The 24,040-nt window shown below is 38.8% G+C and overlaps 2 protein-coding genes and 3 pseudogenes across 2 annotated transcripts in view; 1 reads left to right on the top strand and 4 right to left on the bottom strand.

Moving 5' to 3' along the window:
• The window catches only part of LOC144645933 (endoplasmic reticulum aminopeptidase 1-like), a 74,015-nt gene that overhangs the window by 14,299 nt on the left and 35,676 nt on the right, over positions 1–24,040 (top strand). Inside the window, exons 4-9 of the mRNA XM_078505449.1 lie at positions 4,220–4,340; positions 4,574–4,728; positions 5,520–5,636; positions 22,729–22,863; positions 23,215–23,280; positions 23,494–23,559. Of these exons, the coding sequence (XP_078361575.1) occupies positions 4,220–4,340; positions 4,574–4,728; positions 5,520–5,636; positions 22,729–22,863; positions 23,215–23,280; positions 23,494–23,559 (660 nt within the window). The remainder of the gene's footprint in view (positions 1–4,219; positions 4,341–4,573; positions 4,729–5,519; positions 5,637–22,728; positions 22,864–23,214; positions 23,281–23,493; positions 23,560–24,040) is intronic.
• Positions 469–2,328, bottom strand: LOC144646095 (BTB/POZ domain-containing protein 6-like). The gene has a single exon (XM_078505620.1). It carries the CDS (start codon positions 2,254–2,256, stop codon positions 919–921), a length of 1,338 nt encoding a protein of 445 aa, XP_078361746.1. The 5' UTR covers positions 2,257–2,328; the 3' UTR covers positions 469–918.
• LOC144646097 (BTB/POZ domain-containing protein 6 pseudogene) lies at positions 5,655–9,002 on the bottom strand (annotated as a pseudogene).
• LOC144646096 (BTB/POZ domain-containing protein 6 pseudogene) lies at positions 10,849–13,246 on the bottom strand (annotated as a pseudogene).
• LOC144645788 (BTB/POZ domain-containing protein 6 pseudogene) lies at positions 17,995–19,833 on the bottom strand (annotated as a pseudogene).

Here is a 24,040-nt window from a genome sequence, read left to right as displayed (position 1 = left end):
AACAAACAAATGTAACGTCATGGTTGCACGCCTGTCTGAATTGAAAGAATTGGTCAGTCAGGGTAAAGATTCTGTTAAGACTCCATGGCCTCGGGGAGCGTGTGCAACACGCAGTTGTCCAGGAAGATCTGATTTGTATGCGTTGTAGACTATCCTGGACTCGTTGAAGTAGATTTCTCATTTCAGCTTCCTCTCGCAGACCGGAAACTATAACAATACGTTATACTACAACCCATCCAAGTAAGCATTAGGTAACATAATACAGAGCTGAGCGACAGTTTACAAAGATAGTACTGTCGAACAGAGGCCAGGGGTTCGCAGCAAAAAAAAAAACAGTTGTTAAACTGGTGGATATTGGATTTAATAGTGGAAAAGAATGTTGTCAATGTTTTGCTTAAAAATAGGGAATTTTAATTGAAAGGCAACATGAAAAGAAAAACATAGCACTTGATGTACATAAAGACTCGGTGATGGTTACCAGTGCTCTTTTATTCTTCATAATCTTTCCAGCATGGAAATTATACAATGAAACAACTTAAAACTAAAGCCATATATTCATTTAGTATTATAAACTATTATCACTATTTAAATGTACTTAATTATATGGTATTCAAGAAATGTTACAAAAATCGCTAAGATTTTGTTATTTTTCTTTTATTGAAATTACAAAAGTAACCACTACCTATATATAGATTGGAAGGGTTCTTCAACTCCTCCTTCCATTTTTAAGTCAAGTTTAGAATTTCGTACATTATAAACAACTTTTGGTACTTAACAAGGACATTCACTCAGTAGTTTTATATCACTTAGCAAAGTGGCTGCAATAGGTCTTTTTGCAACAATAACAGCGCAGTAAAATTCAAGAATGAGTCTTGTTAAACCGGACTGATCCTGGTTAATATTGAATTAAGTAGCCATTTATTTTACAGTAAAAAGAAACTCTGGAAACTGTCCTTGTGCAACATGTGTTCCATTGCTACTTTCGGAGCTTCTGTCAAAAGTAAATTTAGCCCCTGAACATACCACAGATAATTTGCCATTAACGCCAAAACAAGAATTAGGACCAGAAATTGAAGCTTCGAAACGGTATTTGACAGCTCTCTTTATGATGACAGGAGGGTCAAAGACAATTTTGAAGCCGTAGTAAGAAACTGGTTCAGACTTGATGTACACAGAAGAAAAAGTTCCTGTTCTGGAATAAATATATTTACTTTCTTCAAAATTGAGGATTTCTAGAGTAACAAGATACTTATTATTTTCGCTGCCGAAGAGTGTTACTCCATGCAACACGACATCTCTGTCGACTTTAAGAAAAAGACAGTCTTTTTCACCTGGTGAATAAGAAAAGCCCGACCCAGTGTCATTCACGGAACCAAACCTGCAAAAATGCTGATACAATTCTTGTACACCATTTCTTTCCTTTACTTGAAATCCTATTGGACTGTCTGGAATTGAGTTAAAAAATTTAAAAACGCTAAAAGCTTCGTCTTGTGTCAGTATCTTGCAGTCAAGAACGACACCAGCAAATTCTTGTTGTTTCATCACTGGAAAACGTATCCCTTTCACAATCCGTTCTCCGAGAATTTTTCTTTTTTCACTACCATCTGTCGATAAGCCTTGTTCTTCACATTTCTTTGTTGCCCACAAATTCACCGCTTTGAACAACTCCACCTCTTCAATAGCCAAAGTGTCACGCTCGACTATTACTTCAAGTAAGGATCTCTCAATTGTGACAAATTCATCTGATTTCACAGCTTCTTCTGCTTTTTCATCAATTACTCCCCAGCATCTATCCACTAGATTTTTCTCTTCATATTTCTGAGCGTCTGGCAGAATGTTGAATACATTTGATGGATCTAACTTGTCTTGCAGATATTCTGTGCATTTATCGACAAGTGAAGGCACCATGTATTTCTTCGCCAAATACAACACTCCCATCACATTACTTCCGCTTAAGATCGCTTCATCGCTATACATGTAACGAAACAACTCCAACAGACTCTCATTCTCGCAGTCAGGCAGTTCAATACAGTCTCTAGCCTCCGCCAACTCACCGTAAAACATGGCTTCAAACACAGGACTGCTAATCGACAGCACGAACTTGTGAGCAGGAATCACTTGTTTACTTTCACTTTCGCCATTGGCGTCTCGAACAACAAACTTCACATCGCTGAAGAGATCATTGTTAAGCATGAACTTGCTCCTTTCTCTAATGGTGGGTCTTGTTGTTTGCCAGTTTTTCTCGGTGATAGACATGACTTTTAGCGTACGAATATGCGATTTTTCAGCTCCTTCCGCACAGCTTACTGAAGACGAAGTACCGTAACTTCAACTGCACCAAAAATAACGTGACGCGTGACAACTTCGCCTTCTGACGTCACTACCGACTCGTCCATAGTCGCCTCAGTTTACCAATCTCGAGCGTGACTAAAATTAGATGCATTTGCATTTTCTTAAGGTTTTTGAAAAGATCCAAACCTCGTTTACGTTTGTCTATTTTATTGATATTCAGTTATTCCATGTTTGTAACGGAAAACTCCAAGCGACAAATGGTGAAACTGTTGTTGCGTGGAAACTTAGATGCAAGCAGGGAAAACGCTATCAACCGTACACTTAGGGAAAGTTCATTTAATATGGAAAAGGGGGGGGGATTAAGATGTTGAGGGGGCTCTGAAAATTTGGGGGGCTCGATAGGGGGCTCTGAAAAAAATGTTGAGGTCGCAAGGGGGGGGGGGGGGGCAGAGAATGTTTTCCTCGATATGAACGAAGGATTTTTCCCTTAAAAATAATGACAAGTGAGTTTCCAGTCCATGTAAACACAAACATTCTTTATTTCGGTTTTATTAACTGTCAGAAACATCCGCCTGCGGTGCAATTGGAAAAGTGGCGACTGGAAAATATGTGACACACCCCTTCCTTCTGGCTCACAACTGACTGACCCATCGAGGGTTGAAAATTACATGAACTACCCCGGACCTACGCAGTTCAAAACATCCTCACCCGCCGATTGACTAAAAGAAAGACCGCATGAATGCCAAGATTAAAAATAACGTAAGCTTAAAAGAGGTGTCGGCCTAGAATGATTTCCTACGTGATAATCATCTCTTGTTTAGCCCTCCCTCATGCATATGCTCACTTCGACTTGGCTAGCCCCCATCTCCACTGCCCTAGTACTGCAGGAATATTTTATTTCCGGCTAATTATGCGTTTGTAGTCATTTCCTTGTGAGTGAGGTGCACGTCAGGCTCGTCACGCAAGGAATCTTAGTTCGTGCGTGTCACAAATGAAGAACTATGGTTATAGTGTTTGCTCGGGTCTGTCTAAGAAAGCGAAACTACGACTTGACATCTCTGCAATACCACTGTCCTACCGGAGACTTCCGTTCTCACCAACATTCAGGGTCCCAAAAGGCGTAAGGGCTACAGGACTCCGACCTACAATATGCAGGGCTCCAAGCCACGCTCCAATAAAAAAAATATCGGGACTCCATAGCATTTGGTTTAGTGTTCCAGCCACCACTGTGGTATAAATATCTAGCAAATACGAACAATTCCTGACAGAGGTCTTTCGCATCTCCTCGAAAAAATGTTTTGTTACTGTTAACTTACTTAAAACAGTATTTAAAATGCAAAAGTGCTATGAGCGGCGGACAGTTTAGTCTACAATCACGGACAGTTTGTTGAAACACTGACGTCTTCATCGAGTGCCCCTCCCTCTCCCACCTCTTAGTGTTGCTTAGGAACTGAAACACACTGCACATGGAGTTTGGGTGCATTGAGCTATTCAACGCTGCATGGGGGAATGCGGGTGGGTATGTCAATGCCCTTTTGGGTTTCTTTCCGTATAAAAAGGTTATCATCTTAAATACTGTGGAAATAAAAAAAAAAGATTCCAACGGCTTAATTGGAGCCTTAAATAATTGGACCAAAAAGTCCAAAAAGTGATCCCATTTTCTTTAAGGGATCAAAGTGAGTCTACAGCGTGGGTGTGGCATTTGCACTTGTACTGTTTGATAGTTTCTTTATGTCGGACATTTGTCTCGCTAAACAGGTTTCCCTGTGGGGCGTTTTACACACTGAAATGACCTACAAATGCCTGGGAGGGGTGGGAAATGAGTAGGCTTGGAATCATGATTATTGGAAACGTTAAGACAATAACACAGTTTATCTCGTTAATCAGCGGTCGGCAAACATCCTAATTTTATTTATTTTGTTCGCAGGTTAGGGTCCATGCTCCACCCATTGATTATGACCGTTTGGAGTATGCACTGGAGACTGGTGTCAAGGTGTTATCTTATTACGAGAAGCTATTTGGGGAGCCATTTCCTCTTCCTAAACTTGGTGAGTCAAACATTTTAAACAAAACATTTTTCCTTTGTCAAATGTAGGTCTGCCGAAGGATGGGAACGGCCGCTTCCTAACTGATCAAAATGTACTGAACATTTTGTGAGAGGGTTCTTCTTTTTCTTTTATTTTTAAATAATAAAATTCTTCAATTTTACGAGCTCTTGTGAGATTTGGGTTTTTGTAAACTTTTTGTCCCGTCGCAGTGTAACATTTTTTCTTGTTTCCAGATCTATTAGCTGTACCCGATTTCCTAAACGGCGCGATGGAGGAATGGGGATTGGTGATGTTCCGGCGTTCATACCTTGTGTATGATGAGCAGTTTTCGTCTACGGACGTCAAACTGAAAATGACCAAGGTCATATCACATGAGCTGGCTCATCAGGTGACTATACTCTCGATCATTTTTTCTCTAAACGCTTTGCTATTCTATTTTGCAAAATCTTGAAAAACAATCAGTACCATAAGAAAGTACCGCTCGATAGCTTATATTTGAATGGTCACACACTAGGGTTTCATCCACAGACATCAAAGTTAGAACCACCTTGCACAACATAATAAACAACACCACATAAAAGAACTGCTCAATAGCTTTTATTCGAATGGTTACACACTAGGGTTTCATCTACAGACGTCAAAGTACCTTGTACAGCACAATAAACTGTACCACATGAAAGAACTGCTCAATAGCTTTCATTCAAATGATTAATTACACACTAGGGTTTCATCTACAGACGTCAAAGTACCTTCTACAGCATAATAAACATTACCACATGAAAGTACTGCTCAATAGCTTTTATTCGAATGGTCATACACGAGACTTAAAAGTTACAACCACCTTGTACAGCATAGTGCACACAACCCATTTAAGTACTGCTCAGTAGCCCTTGTTTGAATAGCCTGCTTAGCAGGGGCTTGTGCAGTTTTTGGGCGTATATTTGGGAAACGCGAAAGGTGCGAGAAGGCCAGGCGAGGAGAAGAAGAGAACGGGACAATACTCGTTCTATCTGAGAACGAGAACTAATGATTTTTGGTGGGTTTCCGGACAGGCGCTTTCTCTTCTTCTCCTAGCATTTCCCAAATGTGCGCCCAAAAACTACGCAGGCTAGGGTTTCATCGAGAAACTTCAAGGTTTACATTTTTTTAGCTTTGCAAATATCCTATTGCTTGTTTCAGTGGTTTGGCAACCTGGTAACAATGAGATGGTGGAATGACTTGTGGCTGAACGAAGGATTTGCCATCTTTGTTGAGGATGAATTTGGAGCTAATCACGTTTTCAATAAGTGGAACATGGTAACTATACTGCAAGTTTGTGTCTTGATATGAATGATCTTCCTCACGGGTGGTGCTCTTGAAAAATTGCGTTGTACATCTGTCTTAATCTTTCTCCAATGTTAACCATCCTTTTTCCTTTGTGGTTCATTGGTTGCCTTTTTGTCGTTTTTCTTCCTTGAACACAGAACCAAATCAAACCAGACATTCTCATTATTCGCATTCTCGACATTCAAAAACTTCGCCACTTTCTCATCTAATCAGAAGTAAAACCAAAACCAATCGTGATTCTCTATTGTACTTTTTCCCAAGCTTCAAGCTCTTCCCCCCCCGCCCGCCGCCCCCCGACCCCACCTCCCTTCATGCTGGCTACATGTATTTTCTTCAAGTTTTGATTCGAATTTTGATCATTGGGTTATTTGCATCCTTTGTGATTGGCCAGAGTAATCACTTTGCTTTTGGTTTTACAACACTCAGTTGAAAAATGCTTTAACAGTTATTCATTCTCGATCACTGTTATAGTGATGCATTCATTACCAGTCAGCATCAACGACAAAAATAACACAGACAGGCTTCATAACAGTTAAAATTCTTTATTAATGTTATACATACCTAGCCTATAAAGTTACTGAAAGCATTTAACTGTCATTTTTCTATGTAAGCTAATATCCAAAATGCCTAAGACAATTAATGTTAAACTGTTAAGACTGTTCTTGATTCACTCCTAAACTGCACAACTCCCCCCAAAATACGAAGCACAAGTCACAAGAAAATCAGTCATTCGTTATGAAGCAGTGGTTCTTTTCTTTATATAGACTTTAATATTGTCTTAACTAAGATATCTGGGTAATATTTATTTTTTAAATACAAGTTTTTCTGAATATACTGAGTCACAACTTTCAGCCTCGTTCTCGTGTTATGCTCAGTTTGACTTGTGCTGACTCACCAAAACATAGCTCTAACTCAAAACGTATGTACACAGTAATAGTTATTTGAAACCACAAACTACCCAAAGTAAATCTATCCATCTTTAAACCTTTTCAGTACTCTGGATTGTGCAAAACATCATTTTGAGACCCTAGCTGCCAGACTAGTAATAACAAGTACAATTCGTGAGCCACACATGTATGCATTGCGGAATCGTTTTTTGATAATGTGTGGAAAACTGTGCATGCGCGGCAGGGCAGCGTATGCGTATTAAGTGTGTGATTCATGACAACATTCAAGTCTTAGGGTGCATTCCTTTAAGATGATCTGGATCAGGATCAGTGATCCAAGATTACCCAGATCATGGTACATCAAAGGAATCAGCAAATCTGTTCTGGGTAAGGATTCGCCTGTTCCTTTGATGCACTATGATTGGAGTGATCTCGATTCACAGATCCTGATCATCTCAAAGGAACACACCCTTAAATCTTGATCATCCATTACACTAGTGCAGTGGCTAAGTCACATTAAATTGTTGAAAGTAACAACTACAACAACAACGAAAATACTTAGTTTCAGTAATTAATCTGTGTTCAGAGGAGCTTGTTCTTTGGTTCTGGTCAGTAAATGTTTTCTAGATACTGGAAAAGTTTGCTGCAATGACTACCAGTATTTTTGTAATAAATTTGATACCAAAAGCAAGTCATTCACTCCTACATGTTTTTGAAGCATGTTCCATTTTATAAATGGTTAAAGCCATCTTAGCGACACTTATCTAGAACTAATTTTGTCTAATAATCAGAGCACAGATTCAAGCTAGTCCAGGTCTAAACTAGAGCAGATATAACATCGTCCATTACGAAAAGCTTTGTTACCAATGATGGCATAGACCATTAAAAGGAAATCGGTGTTTCCGAATTTAGTTATAAACCAAACACAATACCAATTAAGTCATACCACACGAGAAAGAAAACAAAACAAAACAAAAGGCCCCCAAAGTTCATCATTTTGCTGTATGACTTATTTGAACTTTAGCATGATTAGGTTGAAAAAGAAAACAGTATTTCAGGAAATTGTCCAATTTTAGTGGTAGTGTTATTACCAATGTTCTTGTTATTTGTTAATGTGAAGGTTACGCCAGAGCAAACAACATTGTCGAAGCTGCCACCTCCAGACCAAGATCTCGGACCAGATAATAAAGCTTCCATTTGGAACTTAGTGTTTTTCTTAAGTTTAACTGCAGAATCGAACAAAACTTCAAATCCGTAACAGCTTCCGCTTTTGTTTTGCACCAGCTTAGAAGAAAATGTTCCTGTTTTGGACACTAGAGCTGACTTACTGTCGGCTTCTTTCATCCTGATGATTACTAAGTAGTCGCTGTTTTTACTTCCAAACAAACACACTCCATGCAACATAATATCTTTGTCCACTGAAAAATCAATACGATCTGCTTTCCCTCCATAACTCCATCCATTTTCTACCACAGATTCAAATCTACCACAGCGGTTAAACCAGAAACCAGATCGTTCAGCATCTAAAAATTCCATCGGGGAATTCAATGCTGAATTGTAATATTTGAAAAGGGTGATGGCTTCTTCTGGTGTCAGAATTTTACTATCAATGACAATGGTGGCAAATTCAGCTTCTTTCATCACTGGAAAACGTATTCCTTTTACGATTGGTTCTCCAAGAATTCTTCTTTTGACTTCACCATCTGCTGTTAAACCTTGTCTCTCACATTCCTTTGTTGCCCATAGATTGACCGCTTTGAACAAATTCACCTCCTTTATGTTCAGCGTTTCTCTTTTAACTACTGCTTCAAGTAAGGACCTCTCGATTGTCGCAAATGCATCCGATTTCACAGCCATTTCTGTCTGTTTATCGATCACTTCCCAGCATCGATCCACCAAGTCTTTCTCGTCATATTTCTGAGCGGGCGGCAGAATACTGAAAACATTCGATTGATCTAAATGATCTTGCAGATATTCCGTGCATTTTTCCGCCAGTGAAGGCACTATGTATTTCTTCGCCAAATACATCACTCCCATCACATTGCCCCCGCTCAAGTTCACTTCATCGCTGTACATGTAACGAAACAACTCCAACAGACTCTCGTACTCACAGTCAGGCAGTTCAATAGAGGCTCCAGTCTCCGCCAGATCACCGAAAAACATGGCTTCAAACACAGGACTGCTAATTGACAGCACAAACTTGTGAGCTGGAATCACTTGTTTACATTCACGTTCGCCATCAGTCTTGCGAACAACAAACTTCACATCGCTGAAGAGATCGTTGTTGAACATAAACTTGCTTCTTTCCTTGATAGTCGGTCTTGTTGTTTGCCAGTTTTTCTCGACGATAGACATGGCTCTTTTGGCAAGAAAGACGAGATTTGATCAGCTATCTAGATGGCGTTGTTTATAAGAAACACTGGAAAATGAGTTGAATTGAATATTTGTCAGCCAGCGGCACAGCGGTGGTTGAACTAATTTGCATCTCATCTAATATTCACCCGTCACGATTCACGCTAGCCTGATTACCAGACCGCGCAGTCTCTTGGACCATCTGAGATTCAAACAAGCTTCATTTCTGTTGGATCTTATGAATCTTTTGCGTGAACGCCGAAGAAACTTGCACAAAATGACTATTTCTAAACACTCTTGTTCCTTGGACATTTCAATTTGTTTTTCAAACCGTACGTATGCCATGTGTTGAGTGTTCCCCCCGGGCATGTGTTACGTTTGTTACCGCTGTTTGTATCTGAAAAGAACACCATTCTAGCGAGTGTTGTATCGTTATACTCGAACTAAACTATGCTTCCGGGAAAAAAAATGCACTTGTTAGTGCTTTATATTAGTAGAAAAATTGACTGTATAAAATGTCTTCTTGCGTCTGAGATATGAACTATGTCCCTTCCTGCCTTTTACCTCTGTTTCAAAACGACACCCGGCGCATAACCTTTTACCTTATTAGGAAATACGCTCGCAATTCATTCGCGTTAATTTTATTGTGTTAATAAATAAACAGTTTACTCAGCATTTTACCAGACTTTTCTTTTCGCGTTATTTATTACGCGTCAATTTTGTTCGCTGTTATCCTCGTTATTTCCTATAATAAGGTATATGGAAAGAAGGTTAACCAAGCCTAAAAGCGAGCGGTTTAAGTTTAACTTTTTTTGGCTTAGAATAATAATTTAAAAATGATGATGATGATGATGATGATGATTGTGATGGTAATAACTAAAAAAAAAAACTTTATGTATTTGCTTTGAGTTTTGATTGGATCACTGGATTATCTGCGTCCTTTGTTCTTGGCCAGAGTCATTACTTTTACGACAGTCAATTGGAAACTGCCTTAAAGTTATTCATCCTCAATTACCGACATATTCAATAATCAGCTAGCGTGAAGGACAGGCAAAACTCAGACATGCTTTATAACAGATACTTTGTTATTATTAATGCATTTATTCAAGGTTATTGAAATCAACATACTGTTATTTTTTCTCTGTCAACTGATATCCAAAATGGCGGCCTTAAGGCAATTGATATTAAACTGTCAAGTCTGCTCTTGATTCACCCCTATTAAAACTGCACAACTTCCCTAAAATACGAAGCACTTGTCACAAGAAGAGCTTTCATCTATGACGAAGCGGTGGTGCTTTTCTTTAAATTGAATTTAATCTAGTCTTAAGTGAGATATCTGGGTAAATATTTCTATTTGAATATATATATTTTTTCTGGATATTAAGTATCAACTTTCAGCCTCGTTTTCATGTTACACTATGTTTGAACTGTGCTGACTGACAAAAAAGATAGCTATAACTCAAAAGGTACCCCACAATTTGAAACCACGAACTACTTAGTTTGAAAGAGGAAGTTTTAATTGAAATCCATCTTCAAATCTTTTAGTACTCTAGGATGTGCGAAACATGATTTTTAGGCCCTAGCTTCCGAACTAACACGTATAACTCGTGAACCACACATGTACGCATTGCAGACCGGATTTTTTTTATAACGCGTAAATAAACTGCGCGCGCACGTGAAAGGGCGTATCGAGTGTGTGATACATGAGCACTAGTCTCTACACCTAAGAGTCTTAGGGCCTGTTTATATGGAGGAGAGTTGTCCCTGGTAGGAGGGTAACCCTCCCCAGCTATCACGGCGTTTATATGAGTCCCGCAAACTGGCCTCTCGGTTCAAATGGGGGCGGGGGGGGCGGTAGGCGAGGCAATCATTTTTGTCTGCCCTCCCCGCCTTTTTCTTCTCTCTCGCCTGGGGTGGCGGGGCGCTCTCTCCCCAGGCCTAAGTGTTTGTTCTTCCATCACACTGGTACATTTGATAAGTCATTCACTTTGTTGCCTTAAGTAACACCAACAACGACGATACTTAGTTTAAATTCAATAATTAAACAAAATATTGTAAAGCAACCCCCAACAAGACAAGCGCCTCAAAACGCAACAAATGTCAAATTGACATCTCTACAAAACATTACAATCAAGTTTGTCTTCAGAGGAGCTTGTACGGTTGGAATATCTTTGGTTCTGGTCGATAAATGTTTTCTAGAAATTGGAAAATTTGCTGCAATGAGAACTTCCGTAATAAATTCGAAACCAAGTCAGTTAATTTCTCGTGAGTGTTTCCGAAGCTCGTTTCCATTTCGTAAACGGTCGACGCCATTTTATTGACACTTAGCTAGGACTAATTTCTTCTAATAATCAGAGCACAGATTTGACTTAGTCCAGGCCTAAACTAGAACAGATATGGCATCGTCCATTACGAAAAGCTTGGTCACCAATGATGGCATCTATTGTTCACGAAAGGGAAATTAACACTTTTGAATTTGATTATAAACCAAACACTAAGTTACTAATTTCACAAGAAAAAAATGTCCAACAAAATTGTCTTTCAAGTTTTTGTACGACTTATTTAAAATATAGGTAGGATGATTAGGTTAAAACGGAAAACAGTATTTCAGGAAATTGTCCATCTAGACAGGTAGTTCCATTAACACTGTTTGTGTTATTTATGAATCTAAAGCTCACGCCAGAACAAACAACAATGCTAATGCCGCCACTTCCACAGCAAGATGGCAGACCAGATATTAAAGCTTCGATTTGGTACTTAGTGTTCTTCTTTAGTTTAACTGCAGAATCGAACAAAACTTCAAATCCGTAATAGTTTCCACTTTTGTATTGCAACAACTTGGAAGGAAATGTTCCTGTTTTGGAAACAATGGTTGAATTATTGTCCTTCTTTATCTTCAAGTTTACTGAGTAGTCGCTGTTTTCACTTCCAAATAAACACACTCCATGCAACATAATATCTTTGTCCACTGTAAAATCAATAACATCACCGCTTCCTCCATAGTGCCACTCCTCTTCTAGCAAAGATTCAAATCTACCACAGCGGTGAATGTTATCATTGCAGAAACCAGATCGTTCGCCCTCTACAAATTCCAACGGGGTATTCATCGCTGAATTGTAATATTTGAAAAGGGTGATGACTTCTTCTGGTGTCAAAATGTTACTCTCGATGACAACATTTGCAAATTCAACTTGTTTCATCACTGGAAAACGTATTCCTTTTATGATCGGTTCTCCAAGAATTCTTCTTTTGACTTCACCATCTGCTGTTAAACCTTGTCTCTCACATTCCTTTGTTGCCCATAGATTGACCGCTTTGAACAAATCTACCTCTTTTATACTCAGAGTGTCCCTTTTAACCACTGCTTCAAGTAAGGATCTCTCGATTGTCTCAAATCCATCCGATTTCACAGCCTCTTCTGTGTCTTTATCGATCACTTTCCAGCATCGATCCACCAGGTCGTTCCCTTCATATTTCTGAGCATAGGGCAGGATACTAAAAACATTTGATGGATCTAAATGATCTTGCAGATATTTCGTGCATTTATCGGCCAATGAAGGCACTATGTATTTCTTTGCCAAATACAACACTCCCATCACATTATTTCCGCTCAAGATCACTTCATCGCTGTACATGTAACGAAACAACTCCAACAGACTCTCGTACTCACAGTCAGGCAGTTCAATAGAGTCGCCAGTCTCCGCCAGCTCACCGTAAAACATGGCTTCAAACACAGGACTGCTAATCGACAGCACGAACTTGTGAGCAGGAATCACTTGTTTACTTTCGCTTTCATTGATGGCCTTTGGTACAACAAACTTCACATCGCTAAAGAGATCGTTGTTGAACATATACTTGCTTCTTTCCTTGATAGTCGGTCTTGTTGTTTGCCAATTTTTCTCGTCAGACATGGCTCTTTCGGGAAGAAGCGCGAGATTTTCTCAGCTCTTTAGATGGCGTTGTTGGAAACTGAATGATTTGAATTGAACAGTTGCACGAGATTTTCAACTCTCTGTGAGGCGTTGTTTAAGAATAACTCTGGAAACTGAAAACGTTGACTTGTCAGACAGCGGTGGTTAAACAGATTTGCATCTCATCTTACTAACCCGTCACGCTGATTACCAGACCTTCCCTTCCTCTTGCGCAGTCTCTCTGACCATCTGAGAATCAGGCAAGCTCCCCAAATCCTGATAGCATATTTCCGATGATGAGTTCATTGCTTATTTCCAAATTTGAGAAGAGAATTTAGAATTTATGTAAAAGAAGATTCGTCGAAAGTAAAGGAAGTTTAAACGTATAAAATAAACCATTTTCAAAATGCCTTTAACCTCTGTTTCAAAACGAGATCTGGTGCACATCCTTTCACGTGGTAAGAAGAAGGTTAAACCAGCGGGCGGTTAAAGATTTTTTTTTTTTGGCTTGGAATGATGATGAAGATGATGATGATGATGATGATGATGATGATGATGAAGATGATGATGATGATGATGAAGATGATGATGATGATGATGATGATGATGATGATGATGATGATGATGATGATGATGATGACGATGATGATGACAATGATAAGATGTCATAAAACTCCCCTGCCGACTATCACCAGTACACACACACCTCTGCTGCTAACCAGCCCCACCCAAATATAATTTTTCAGGAATTGGTTACACAGCATTTGTCCTAACAGATATTTATTTTGTTCTCTACTTAATACATCACAGTACTATATTCCTACGACGCGGAAACCCTGGTATAAATGCAATAAACGTATGAAGAGATGTATTACTGCTGCACATTGTACACGAAGAGGTAAAAATCCTCGCCAACACACACCGAGGATTCATATGTGCATGACTCGTGGTTGGTGGAAGTACATCCCTTTCCTATCCCGTCGATGTTGAAAGAGAAATCTTTTGCAGCCCAGCATTCGCCTGAAATGAAAAATAAAATAAAATAACAGTGTATTGAACGTCAGCCTTTTACGTTTCGCCAACTTGAACTGTTTTTCGATTCCCTTCAGGGCTCGAATTGCCAGGGTCAGTCTACTGTATGCCTTGGGTTTATAACTGTATGCCATGCGAAATGTCGTTGAAAACCAAAACTGTGAGGTGACGAGTGTGGGAGGGGCTGGGTTTTGGTTGTGATCATATTTCTTGCCAAAAATGGCGCGCATTTATTCAACGCATTGTTTCCACTGCTTTTGTTGTGTTCGCATGCAACGAAAGGTAAATATTTGTGGTAAGAAGCTTGAAGGATTATTTAGGGGTCAGGAAAACCTTATAGAATTCAACCGGTTCAACTTGGGCGCCAAGCAAAATTCGTATTAAAACTTTTAATAAATTACGACGATTAAAGTTCCACTGTTGAGTTAAGGCCTGCATACACTGGCATTTAATGCAATTGGCACCGAGTTTGTTGAAGATTACCCAGGAATCGACACGCATTTGTACAAAAGAAATACCACAGCATAATTTACAAAGTCAATTGGACTGATACAATGGAGTCCCAAGTTTTCGAATTGTTAAGGGAAAGGAAAATTGGTTCGAGCCGACACGGGAGGTGAAATTGAAGTGTGCAACGCATTTGTACAAAAGAAATACGACAGCATAATTTACAAAGTCAATTGGACTGATACAATGGAGTCCCAAGTTTTCGAATTGTTAAGGGAAAGGAAAATTGGTTCGAGCCGACACGGGAGGTGAAATTGAAGTGTGCAACTAAACGATGCAAATCCTAGGGAACTGACATTTTGTTCAAAGGTTCGGGAGGTTCACGAAGTCCAGATTACGCTGAATACTGTGTACATACACTTAGGAAGTAAGATTTATGCTAATTCCGCGATTTTTGGCGGCCCCTGAAGCATCCCGCGTTAAACTGAAACGAGTTAACGGTTTTTGTAATGTAAAAGATCTTGTTGGCTCTATAAAACTGAGGCTAAATGTCCATAAATTAATAATAATGTCGAGTTTCCTGTGCAATGAGGTTGTTATGTCTTATTCCATGGCTTAAGGATCATTATAGAAGTTTAGAAAGTTCATGCTTCGTTTTGGCGCCAAGCAAATTTGTTTATCTTTTATGTGTGTTCTAGGCATCAGTTCATATTACACATGTTAGCCAGAGAAATGTTTTCCCATGTTTATTGCAGATTCCCCTCCAATTTTGTTTTTGTTCCACGTCAGTTCAGTAGAACAGTAATTAGCAAAAAAGTCCGAAAGGAGGATCGAATAAGGACAAAGGACTTATGGAAATGTGTACTGGAAAATAAAGCCATCTTACCGTGTTTTCTCTCGGGATATGCATCCACCACAAGTAGTGTCCCAAAGACGAACGCAACGAAGAATGCATTAGACAACATTTTTGAATCACAACTTCGTTCAAAAAATAGAGTGACCTTTAAAACACTGACTTCTTAACAGCACCGCGGCAAGCCTAATAATGCCTAGACTGGGAATCTAATCTCTACGTAAGTAACTGATATTTACCTTAATTGTTTTCCATGTTACACTGGAGATTTGTAATTGGCCCTCTTATCCTAAACAAAGAAGCTTTTTCAAAGACAAGGCTGTCAACCGTCCAAATTTGGGCATTGCTAACCGTTCTTTTGTGCGCTTCCAATCTTTCTCAGCCAGTCTGGGAACGGAGTTTATTTGTACGTGTGGGTAAACAAAGACAGAAATGACGTATTTGTTGACTCACGGTCTTGTAGAGTATCTACATATACTAATATACTATTGCCCAGTAGAGATCGTTTTACCTGATTTATGAATTCTGAATTTTAAATGAATTTTATGGAATAAGAACCTGTTAAAAATCTTAGCCTTAAACACCGTTTGCCACCGAATAAGGGAAGGAAGAAAGGAAAGAGGGATGGGGAGGGAGGGGGAGGGAGGGAGGAGTGGGTGAGTGACTGAGTACGCAAGTAAGCAAAAGAGAGAGGAAGGAAGAAAGAAAACAGTTGTTAATTAGGCCCCCATCAGATTTGTTCATAGCCTGCAATGATGATGATGGTGATGATGATGATTTTAGTTTTATTTGCAAAACACATAGTTACAAACATTAATTTCAATACAAGCTACTTATACCACTTACAATACTTAATCCAGTATTTGCATTTCTTTCAGTACTTCAGTTTAACATTTACCTACCCACACACTCGCTCACTCACTCATCACACAATTGCGTACAATTACATGGCAAAGTTACCTGTTTGAGCCTTATACTTTGTGTCTTTAAGCTTACAACTTAGTATTTACATTTCCCATTTCTTCTTAAATATATCTAATGTATTATTTTTAGTACAAATGGATTTTTCTGTTTCATACTTAAATGGAAGGTGATGATGATGATGATAAGAATACTTATTATATAATGATATGTATTTGCTTCGAGTTTTGATTGGATCATCCGATTATTTGTGTCCTTTGTGATTGGCCAGAGTAAGAGTGGTTTTGGTTTTACGACACTCAATTGAAAACTTCTCTTTGTAATGTCTTTGACTTACCCTTACCGATTGTCCTCTCTCTTGCCTAAACAGTTAAAAAACGCACCAACGGCCGCAACGAAGTTGAAAACGCAGATAAGCATCATAAGAACGCAAACTTGTACCGTACAACTAGGTCTTTCGCAATACAAAACTTAACGCACGTGTTTCTGAACGGCGATATATCAAAAGAGTCGCTAATATTTAACATAGGGCACTAAAATTTCGTAACAATGGATTGTGTGACTCACGCTAAAACACAAGTAAATAATCCTTTTCCGTCTTTCTATATTTCTACTCGTGCTTCATGCAAAATAGCCGGTAGATCTCGAGAACGTTGATTTTTTATGTCAGCTAAAATCCAAAATGGCGGCCCTAAATCTGCTATTGATTCACATCCAAACTAGGGTATTGAAGATCACGCATTCTGATTGCCTAGCAACGGTTCATCTTTTATCAGCCACTTGAAATTGCCAGGATGGGGGAAGGGGCATGGGACGGAGGGATAATAATCACTTGTTTTTCTAGTAAGGGCTTTCTACGTCATTCATACGTACAGTAGACTGCATCGCAAAAACGCACAAAAAGGCTGAAATTCGCCGTTTTGAGCTACAACGACGACCTGGCACAATGATTGAGGTAACTTTACGTTTATTTTGAACATAAATGTGAATATTACTCGCTATAGTTCATACTTATAGGAACGTTTGAATGTTTCCCATACATTCCTTTATAATTTTGAAACATCAACAGTCGCTCCATTTGTGCGGGCCCCTGTGCTAAATTTTGGCGATTTGGCCAAAAATACTTAATTAACATGATATATACAATAAAAAAACGTTAAAAATAAATTTTCGCGGGTCTTTTTAAATAAAAATTTCGCAAAAAAATCGCGAAAATAACGTCCCGAGAAAATAAGTAACAAATAGGTAACAAACAACAAAATCGATCATACTTGGTTTCAATAATTAGACAAAACATCCTTTAACGACCCGCAAATGACACGAGTAATGTGGCCGGGTGCTACACACATAAAAATATAAAAGTTCTAAAAGAACTAACCGCCTCATACTCATACACCAATGGATGTTGGATTGACATCTTTACAAAATATTGCAATCAAGTCTGTCTTCAGAGGAACTTGTTCGGTTGGAATATCTTTGGTCGTGGTCAGTAAATGTTTTCTAGGAATTAGAAAAGTTTGCTGCAAAAAGAGCTTTCGTAATAAATTCAATACCAAGTCAGTCACTCCTACATGTTTCAGGAGCACGTTTCTATTTCGTAAATGGTTAATGCCGTTGTAGTAACACTTATCTAGAACTAATTTGGTCTAATAATCAGAGCACAGATTTGACTTAGTCCAGGCCTAAACTAGAGCAGATATGACATTGTCCATTACGAAAAGCATGGTTACCAATGATGGCATCAACCGTTAAAAATGGCATCGACTGTTTACGAAAAGGGAAATCGGTGTTTCCGAATTTGATCATAACACGAGAAAACAAAAAAAACAAAACAAAATGCCCCCCCCCCAAAAAAAAAGGTGTCCTTCACCAACGTCCATTATTCAAGTTTTTGCCGTATGACTTGTATATGAAATTAAGCAAGATTAGATTGAAATGGAAAACAGTATTCCAGGAAATTGTCCAGCTTTAAAGCTAGTTCCATTACCACTGTTCGTATTTGTTAATGTAAAGGTCACACCGGAACAAACAACAGTACTGATGCTGCTACTTCCATACCAAGATCTCTCACCAGATATTAAAGCTTCGATTTGGTACTCCGTGTTCTTCTTCAGCTTAACTGCAGAATCCAATGAAACATCAAATCCGTCATAGTATCCGGTTTTGTATCGCAACGGCTTGGAAGGAAATGTTCCTGTTTTGGACGCTAGAACTGAGTTGTTGCCTTCTTTTATCTTCAAGTTTACTATGTAGTCGTTGTTTGCGCTTCCAAACAAACGCACTCCGTGCAACATAATATCTTTGTCTACTGAAAAATCAATATAATCAGTGTTCCCTGTATAACGCCAGGTATTTCCTGCTATAGATTGAAATCTATCACAGCGGTGAATGGTATCATCGCAGAAACCAGCTCGCTCGGCTTTTAAAAATCCCAACGGGGTATTCAGCGCTGAACTGTAATATTTGAAAAAGGTGACGACTTCTTCTAATGTCAGAATTTTACTATCAACGACAATATTAGCAAATTCAACTTGTTTCATCACTGGAAACCGTATTCCTTTTACAATCGGTTCTCCGAGAATTCTTCTTTTGACTTCACCATCTGCTGTTAAACCTTGTCTCTCACATTCCTTTGTTGCCCATAGATTGACCGCTTTGAACAAATTCACCTCCTTTATGTTCAGCGTGTCTCTTTTAACTACTGCTTCAAGTAAGGACCTCTCGATTGTCGCAAATCCATCCGATTTCACAGCTTCTTCTGTCTGTTTATCGATAACTTTCCAGCATCTTTCCACTAACTCTTTCTCGTCATATTTCTGAGCGGGCGGCAGAATACTGAAAACATTTGATGGATCTAAGTTATCTTGCAGATACTTCGTGCATTCATCAGCCAGGGAAGGCACCACATATTTCTTCGCCAAATACAACACTCCCATCACATTATTTCCGCTCAAAATAACTTCATCGCTGTACATGTAACGAAACAACTCCAACAGACTCTCGTACTCACAGTCAGGCAGTTCAATAGAGTCGCCAGTCTCCGCCAGCTCACCGTAAAACATGGCTTCAAACACAGGACTGCTAATCGACAGCACGAACTTGTGAGCAGGAATCACTTGTTTGCTTTCGCTTTCATCAATGGCCTTTGGCACAACAAACTTCACATCGCTGAAGAGATCGTTGTTAAACATGTACTTGTTTCTTTCCCTGATAGTCGGTCTTGTTGTTTGCCAGTTTTTCTCGACGATAGACATGGCTCTTTGAGGAAGAACAGCGAGATTTTTTCAGCTTACTAGAAGGCGTTGTTTAAGAATTAACTTTGAAACCGAATAAAGTTGAATTGATTTATCAGACAGCGGTAGTTTAACAAATTGCATCTCATCTTCTTAATGCGTCACGCATCACGCTAGCCTGATTATCAGACCTTTTCTTCCTCTCTCAGGAAGCGGACATCTGAGAATCAGGCAATCATTGTGCCTAGCTAGGCTCCTAATCCTGATAATATGTTTCCGATGATAAGTTCATTGCATTTTTCCAAACCCGAGAAGAGAATTTTGAGAATTTATGGGGGGAAAAGATTTGTCGCAAGGGAACTTCTCTATCAAAACGAGACCTGGTGCACACCCTTTAACTAGGAAAGCTTAAAAAACCGGACAGTTAAAGTTTAACTTTTTTTAATAACAGCTTCAGGAACAACAATGACGATTTGTGTGTTTTTTGTTTTGTTTGTTTGCTTCCGTGCATCATTTTGCAGAGATAACTTGCCTTAAGGTCGCGCAGGACCCTTGCTCATTAATATATTCATTAGCCAAATTTCTTGTTGGAGTGCTGTCTTGTAAAGCTTTAATTCACTGCATTTTGAATATCGATTCCTCTAAAATTTAATAAGGATACCCAGGGATGATGAAATTACATCATGATTGTCCTTTTACTGAAAGATGACCGTTGTCTGTGATGTTACAAGCCCTTAAAAGTTTAACTGAAGATAATGCGATTTTGTGTCCAAGTTTTCAGCTAGCACAGCGCACCAAATTAAATGATTATATAGCCTAGTGATAAATCGTAACTTCTTTTGTGTTCCCACTAGAACGAAATTTTCGATTTCAAAAACTGCTACAAGTTAATGGCTTCTAAGAGAGTAAAAATGTGAAATCTAAACTTTGAAACATGCTCTCTTCATTTTGAGAAGGAAATTTAAAAATTCGCTCTAGCCAGAACACAATAGAGTACACCAAGTTTATGTTCCTCGCGAATCAACTCTTGAAATTCTATATTGGCGGAGAAAACTTGGACACAAAATTGCAGGTTTTGAGGCTTCCGAAGACCTTCCGAGTCGATGTTTACAACAACGTGTGCTTTATTTAAAGCTGTGAATCTAATTATGATAATTCACTATGTTCCAGCGCACGGGATGCGAGGCTGAGAACAATACCGTGTAATTACTTGTACAAAGAACTCTGAGAAAAAAAATTCTCATGAATATTTCGTTTGTTGTCGGCTTCAGTCGTCGCAGTTCGTGCATACTCTTTAAATAAATACATACATAATGATTTCAAGGGTCCTGCGCGACCTTAAGGTCGCGGGAGATACCAACAGCATGAATAAATTCATGAAGGGAAATTTTGCTTGACCTGCATCTTTAAAAACGCTTATTTCTCAGCTGTAATGGGTGCGATCATGCTCAAATTTTACAGAGACACAAAGAAATGATGAAAGATTGTGAATGTCGTCTTTTATTTGGTAGATTGCATTTAACGACGATGTTATAGCCTCGTGAGTGCCAAATTGGGAAAAACATGATTTCGTGGCAGAGTTTGCGTAACGAGTAGAAGACAGCACACTGCGATTTTGACAAAAACTAATCAGTCAATACCTCTAGAGTGTTATAACAGAAGCGGATTTTTTAATTTAAAGTTTGCCAGCAAGTTATGGCGGTTTAAGTGTGCAAATTTGAATTTAATGTCTTCTACCTCTTTCTAAAAGCGCTCTTTTAAAATTCCGCTTCTGTTATGACACACTACAGTATTCATAGTTTACCTATCTGCAGTGGCAAGTCATGAAGTTCTGTATCCTTGCTGTTTTCTCTGCCACAAAATTGTCGGAAAAGTCCAAACTTTGAGATTTCCGAAGGTGTCCCGACCTCAGATACGATCATTTTGCCAAGGAGAGATGCAATTATGGTAAATATATTCCACGCTTTTATGGTGAGAACAATGCGTTTTCAAAAAGGACACGATTGTTTATGCCGAATATTTTTGTGATTACTCTGAGTACACTAGTTGCAGAAATAGTCAAATTTAAATAAAAATAAGCTCAAAGACTTCCTGCAGTCTATATGAAAGTATATCGCTAAGTGTTGTTTTAAATTGGTTAAAATATCAAAGAAACAGGGATTTTTTACAAATCACGCGCACGCGCCCATATTTTTCTCCAGTCATAAATATCTCGTCAAGTTGTCGATGTCAGTCGTTGTACTTCGTGCATACGCTTTAAATAAATGCATAATGATGAGCCTAAGGTGTCCCCCGCGACCTTAAGGTCGCGGGGGATACCAACTGCATGAATAAATTCATGAAGGAAAATTTTGCTTGACCTGCATCTTTTAAAACGCTTATTTCTCAGCTGTTATGGGTGCGATTAAGCTCTAATTTTACAGAGACATAAAGAAATGACGAAAGATTGTGAATGTCATCTTTTATTTGGTAGATTGCATTTAACGGCGATGTTATAGCCTCGTTAGTGCCAAATTTGGAAAAACATGATTTTGTGGCAGAGTTTGTGGAACGAGTAGGAGACAGCACACTGTGATCTTGTCAAAAGCTAATCAGTCAATACCTCAAGAGTGTCATAACAGAGGCGGATTTTTTAATTAAAAGTTTGCCAGCAAGTTATGGCGGTTTAAGTGCGCAAATTTGAATTCAATGTCTTCTACCTCTTTCTAAAAGCGCTCTTTTAAAATTCCGCTTCTGTTATGACACACTACAGTATTCATAGTTTATCTATCTGCAGTGGCAAGTAATGAAGTTCTGTATCCGCGCTGTATTCTCTGCCACAAAATTGTCGGAAAAGTCCAAACTTTGAGATTTCCGAAGGTGTCCCGACCTAAATACGATCATTTTGCCAAGGAAAGATGTAATTATGGTAATTATATTCCACGCTTTTATGGTGAGAACAATGCGTTTTTAAATAGGGCACGATTGTTTATGTCAAATATTTTGTGATTACTCTGAGTTGCAGAAATATTCAAATTTAAATGAAAATAAGCTTAAGACTTTCTACAATCTATATGAACGTATATCGCTAAGTGTTGTTTTAAATTGGTTAAAATATCAAAGAAACAGGGATTTTTTACAAATCACACGACGCGCCCATATTTTTGTCCAGTCACAGATATCTCGTAAAGTTGTCGATGTCAGTCGTTGTACTTTGTGCATACGCTTTAAATAAATGCATAATGATGAGCCTAAGGTGTCCCCCGCGACCTTAAGAGTATAAATTTTCGTTCGAAATATTAAACTTTTTGGGTCATTCGGGTAATTCGCGGGGATATTATCGAAAACTTCGAAAAATACCGGAAATCTTCCTGAAATGTGAGAAAAACAAAAAACGGAAGAACCAATAATGAACAATGTTGCATGATTTTTTTGTTTCTTTTTCAGCGCGAACCAGTTGTAGCTACCAGCTGGCTGTCTGCTTTGCAAGCTGATTCCGCTTGGTCCTCTCATCCAATCAGCGTCAAGGTTCAGAGACCGGAAGAGATTGATGATATATTTGACACCATCTCTTATCAGAAGGTAAGCAGGCCATAATACAAGTGTAGCGAGGGGCTAAAATTTGTTTCCGGGTGGTACACCCATCTCCGAGAATTTACTGGTCGCGCGGTCTTCTGCTGGAATGTCGCTAAGTGACATGATGATGTCACTAGCTGACGTGGCAACTTTCGAAATGCTTTGTGCTATTTTTTGATTGGATAAGAGAAAGTACATGATTATTTTCTGGAAGGAGAGAGAAATCCCATAATGTGCCATGTTTTTCTCAATGCTCTAGTATTCCTACACGAAGTGTACGTTACTTTTTCCTATATTGCTGTCTCGTTGTCTAAATTTGTTGTTGCTGTAGTGTTGATTAATTTTTCTTTTGTATAGGGAGCTATGATCCTTCGCATGCTGATGAATTTTCTTGGCGAGGAAAGGCTTTTGAATGGAATCAAGGTATCGTCAGATATTTCTTAAAACTGCCTGATGTAAAAATAGCATTTACCATTATTTGATTAAGGAACATGCTGAAATGTTCTTATCAGCTACTTTTTGAATCATGTGCTTTCCAATACTAATCTAATTACGGGATTCTGATAGTTAGTGCAGCAGCATGCAGCTGTTTTTCGAAGAAGAGCGCAATCGATTGTGGTTTATTTTCGTCCGCAGCGCTACATACAAACCTACAAATACGGGAACGCTAATGCAGAGGAGTTGTGGGATGCCATAGGCGAGGTAGGATTAGTTAAAAGTCACTGATAGAGTCTTTGTTGTTATGGTTTTATCAATAAAATTGTAGATAATTTATTAATAAGTTATCAGTCAACTATTCTACTTAAATTGAACTGTCAAGTAAGTGCTAAAATAGCCTGCGTGGCCGGCGTTCAGACGCCGGCCACGCAGGCTAGTGCTAAAAGGACAGGGGAGCGAAACCCAGGACTCAAGGAGGTAAATAAGTCTACGGGACGCGGGAAAAAGTGAGGGAGAGAAGAAGAATTCTCAAGGTTACGGGAACCGTGTGAAATAAATTCACTAAGTGCAGGAAAATTGTCACAACATGTTAAGGAATTTTTCTGAAGTACAAAATTTCCTTTAAATTGAAGAAAGCATCAAAATAATAGTTACAAAGGTAGAGAGAAAAAACATAGAGGAATAAGGATGGTTAAAATTGGGTAGAATAAGAAATATCACTATGAATATCAGTTAAGATTTAAAT

The sequence above is a fragment of the Oculina patagonica genome, chromosome 3, assembly GCF_052425735.1.
Source record: "Oculina patagonica isolate OP01 chromosome 3, crgOcupat, whole genome shotgun sequence".
Lineage (NCBI taxonomy): Eukaryota > Metazoa > Cnidaria > Anthozoa > Scleractinia > Oculinidae > Oculina > Oculina patagonica.
This window is presented reverse-complemented; position numbering and strand designations above follow the sequence as displayed.